The 2,500-nt window shown below is 43.0% G+C and overlaps 1 protein-coding gene across 1 annotated transcript in view; it reads left to right on the forward strand.

Moving 5' to 3' along the window:
- LOC132466490 (X-linked interleukin-1 receptor accessory protein-like 2) overlaps positions 1-2,500 on the forward strand; it is a 152,263-nt gene that overhangs the window by 130,734 nt on the left and 19,029 nt on the right. Inside the window, exons 3-4 of the mRNA XM_060063741.1 lie at positions 1,368-1,537; positions 2,352-2,455. Of these exons, the coding sequence (XP_059919724.1) occupies positions 1,368-1,537; positions 2,352-2,455 (274 nt within the window). The remainder of the gene's footprint in view (positions 1-1,367; positions 1,538-2,351; positions 2,456-2,500) is intronic.

The following is a 2,500-nucleotide window of genomic DNA, read 5'->3' on the forward strand; positions in this document are numbered from 1 at the left end:
ACATGAGGTCTTAAAGTGCCTTGGTTAAAAAATACAAAATTCACTGGCTCCAAGTTCACTACCGCATCCAATACAAAACCCTACAACCTAGCCCCCAGTTACCCCTGTGACCTCCTCCAAGAATGCACTCCCTCCCGCTCCCTCCGCTCAACCTCTGCTGGACTACTATGTATCCCCACATCACGACTCATTACAATGGGTGCCCGGTCATCGCGCTGTTCAGCACCCAGGCTCTGGAACTCCCTCCCCCCACACATAAAACAGTCAGACACCATTACAACCTTCAAGTCACAACTCAAAACTCACCTGTTCAAACTCGCACACAACATCTAACTGATCACTGTTTTGATTGTTTGTTTGTTTTGTTTTGTTTTTGGTTATTTTCTCCACAATGTCTTCTTTTTAAACAATTTATGATGATTTTATGCTCTGTAAGGTGACCTTGGGTGCCTTGAAAGGCGCCTCTAAATTAAATGTATTATTATTATTATTATTATTATTATTAAACCCTGTATACAAACCTATTGTCGTATCCAAGGATGTTGCCGTCTTATGAAGAAAACAAATACTGTATTTTCCTCCTGACCTCCCTTGACTTCTCGAGCACATCTGTTCTCTGTACTCAATTGCTCAGGCCTGGCCGAGGCAGCCATGACTGCATCATTGTGTGAGAGCATTCCCCTTACTTTACTGCTCTTTGTATGCAAGTCAGGCCCTGAGAGACCAGAGCAGCTGAGCTTGTAGAGGCTGACAATGTCTTCTGAAGAGTAGGGGAATCAAAACATCAGCCAGCTACCCTCTTTTAACCCACTCATACAAGAAGCATTCCCTCTCTGCTCCCTCAGTGGGCATCTCAGTCTGAGCATACAAACAATCCATCTTGCAGCCAAATCCGTCCCTTTATCTCTCTCTCTCTCTCTCTCTCTCTCTCTCTCTCTCTCTTATATATATATATTTATATATATATATATATATATATATATATATATATATATATATATATATATATATATATATATGTATATATATGTATATATATGTATATATATATGTATATATATAGCTCTATCTTGCCATCTATCTTTCTATCCCTCTATCTATCGTGCTATTTGTCTGTATTGCTATTTATATCGCTCTTGCTATCCATTTTTTTTTATCTCACTATAACTTTATCTCTGTATCTTTCGATCTAACTATCTATTTATCCATCTATATATCTTCATGTTGCTCTATCTTGCCATCTATCTTTCTATCCCTCTACGATATCTACATCTACATCTAACTATGTAACCATGAGTAGTCTACACCCATCTGTCTGTGTACAGAACTAGATACTAAAGGAGCTCCCCTCTGTGTTCTCTCCCCAGTGGACGGGTGCATCGACTGGTCGGTGGACCTGAAGCGGTACCGGGTCCTGTCCGGCGAGCCCGTCCGGGTCAAGTGTGCCTTGTTCTACAGCTACATCCGCACCAACTACACCATGGCCACCAACGCCAAGCTGAGGCTCATCTGGTACAAGAACAAGGGGGACTCTGAGGTACGGTCTACTGCTGGCTCTGGGTTCCACACGGTCTCAACATCGGTCTGATTTTATTTTAGGGAAAACAATTTTTCAAGGCAAATGTACCGAGGGGGCTGCGGTTTCAGTACCGCATTTCTAGGACTGCTTTTCCGGGACCTTAGTTGTAAGGTTAAAGATTTAAATAATACCTTCGGTCCAGGTACAAATTAGTTTTAAAAGTGTTTACAGTTGTAAAGATTTGTCACATCAAATACTACTGAACCCTGAAGCCTCCTGTTTTGCAGTACCATGCTATTTCTGTTGGCTGTGTCTTACAAGACGATGCGACAATACAATGGTTCAGACCTCCATCATTTGAAACATGGTATTGCGCATAGAAACACAGATAGGTCAGAGAGGCTTAAATGTCCTTTACTGAAACGTCGGCATCTCATTCAGGAATCATTAGCAAACGTTCGATGTAAATGGGCATCGTAACTAAAACGCTTTTGGTCGCACTACTATCACACGTTTGGCCAAAGTGTTGAATACTTATAAAGGTTGGTTTGGCTGTATATATATATACATATATATATATAGTAGTTTCATTGCACACCCACTATGTAGACTACATATATAGAGCGGGGGTACGTTGGAGGAGCTCAGAAGGCGCAGAAGGCTCTGCAGGAACCAGTGCCGGAGTTACGTAACGTCCTAGTGTGTTGTCTCCGAAGAGAAAAAGAGGATGCCTTTTTTGCCATTGCGTGTTCGTTTACATCCCAAGTGACTCTTACCTTTTTGTTCTCGGGGGGGGGGGGCGTGTTCCCCTCCATCCTGCACCGACCAATAGGAACCCATCATCTTCTCGGGCCATCGGCTGAGCAAGGAGGACGACTCCATTTGGTTCAGATCCGCCGAGCTGGAGGACAACGGCTTCTACACCTGCGTCCTCAGGTAGCGTGTGTGTGTGTGTGTGTGTGTGTGTGTGTGTGTGTGTGT

This window comes from Gadus macrocephalus, chromosome 10, assembly GCF_031168955.1.
Source record: "Gadus macrocephalus chromosome 10, ASM3116895v1".
NCBI classification, from domain to species: domain Eukaryota; kingdom Metazoa; phylum Chordata; class Actinopteri; order Gadiformes; family Gadidae; genus Gadus; species Gadus macrocephalus.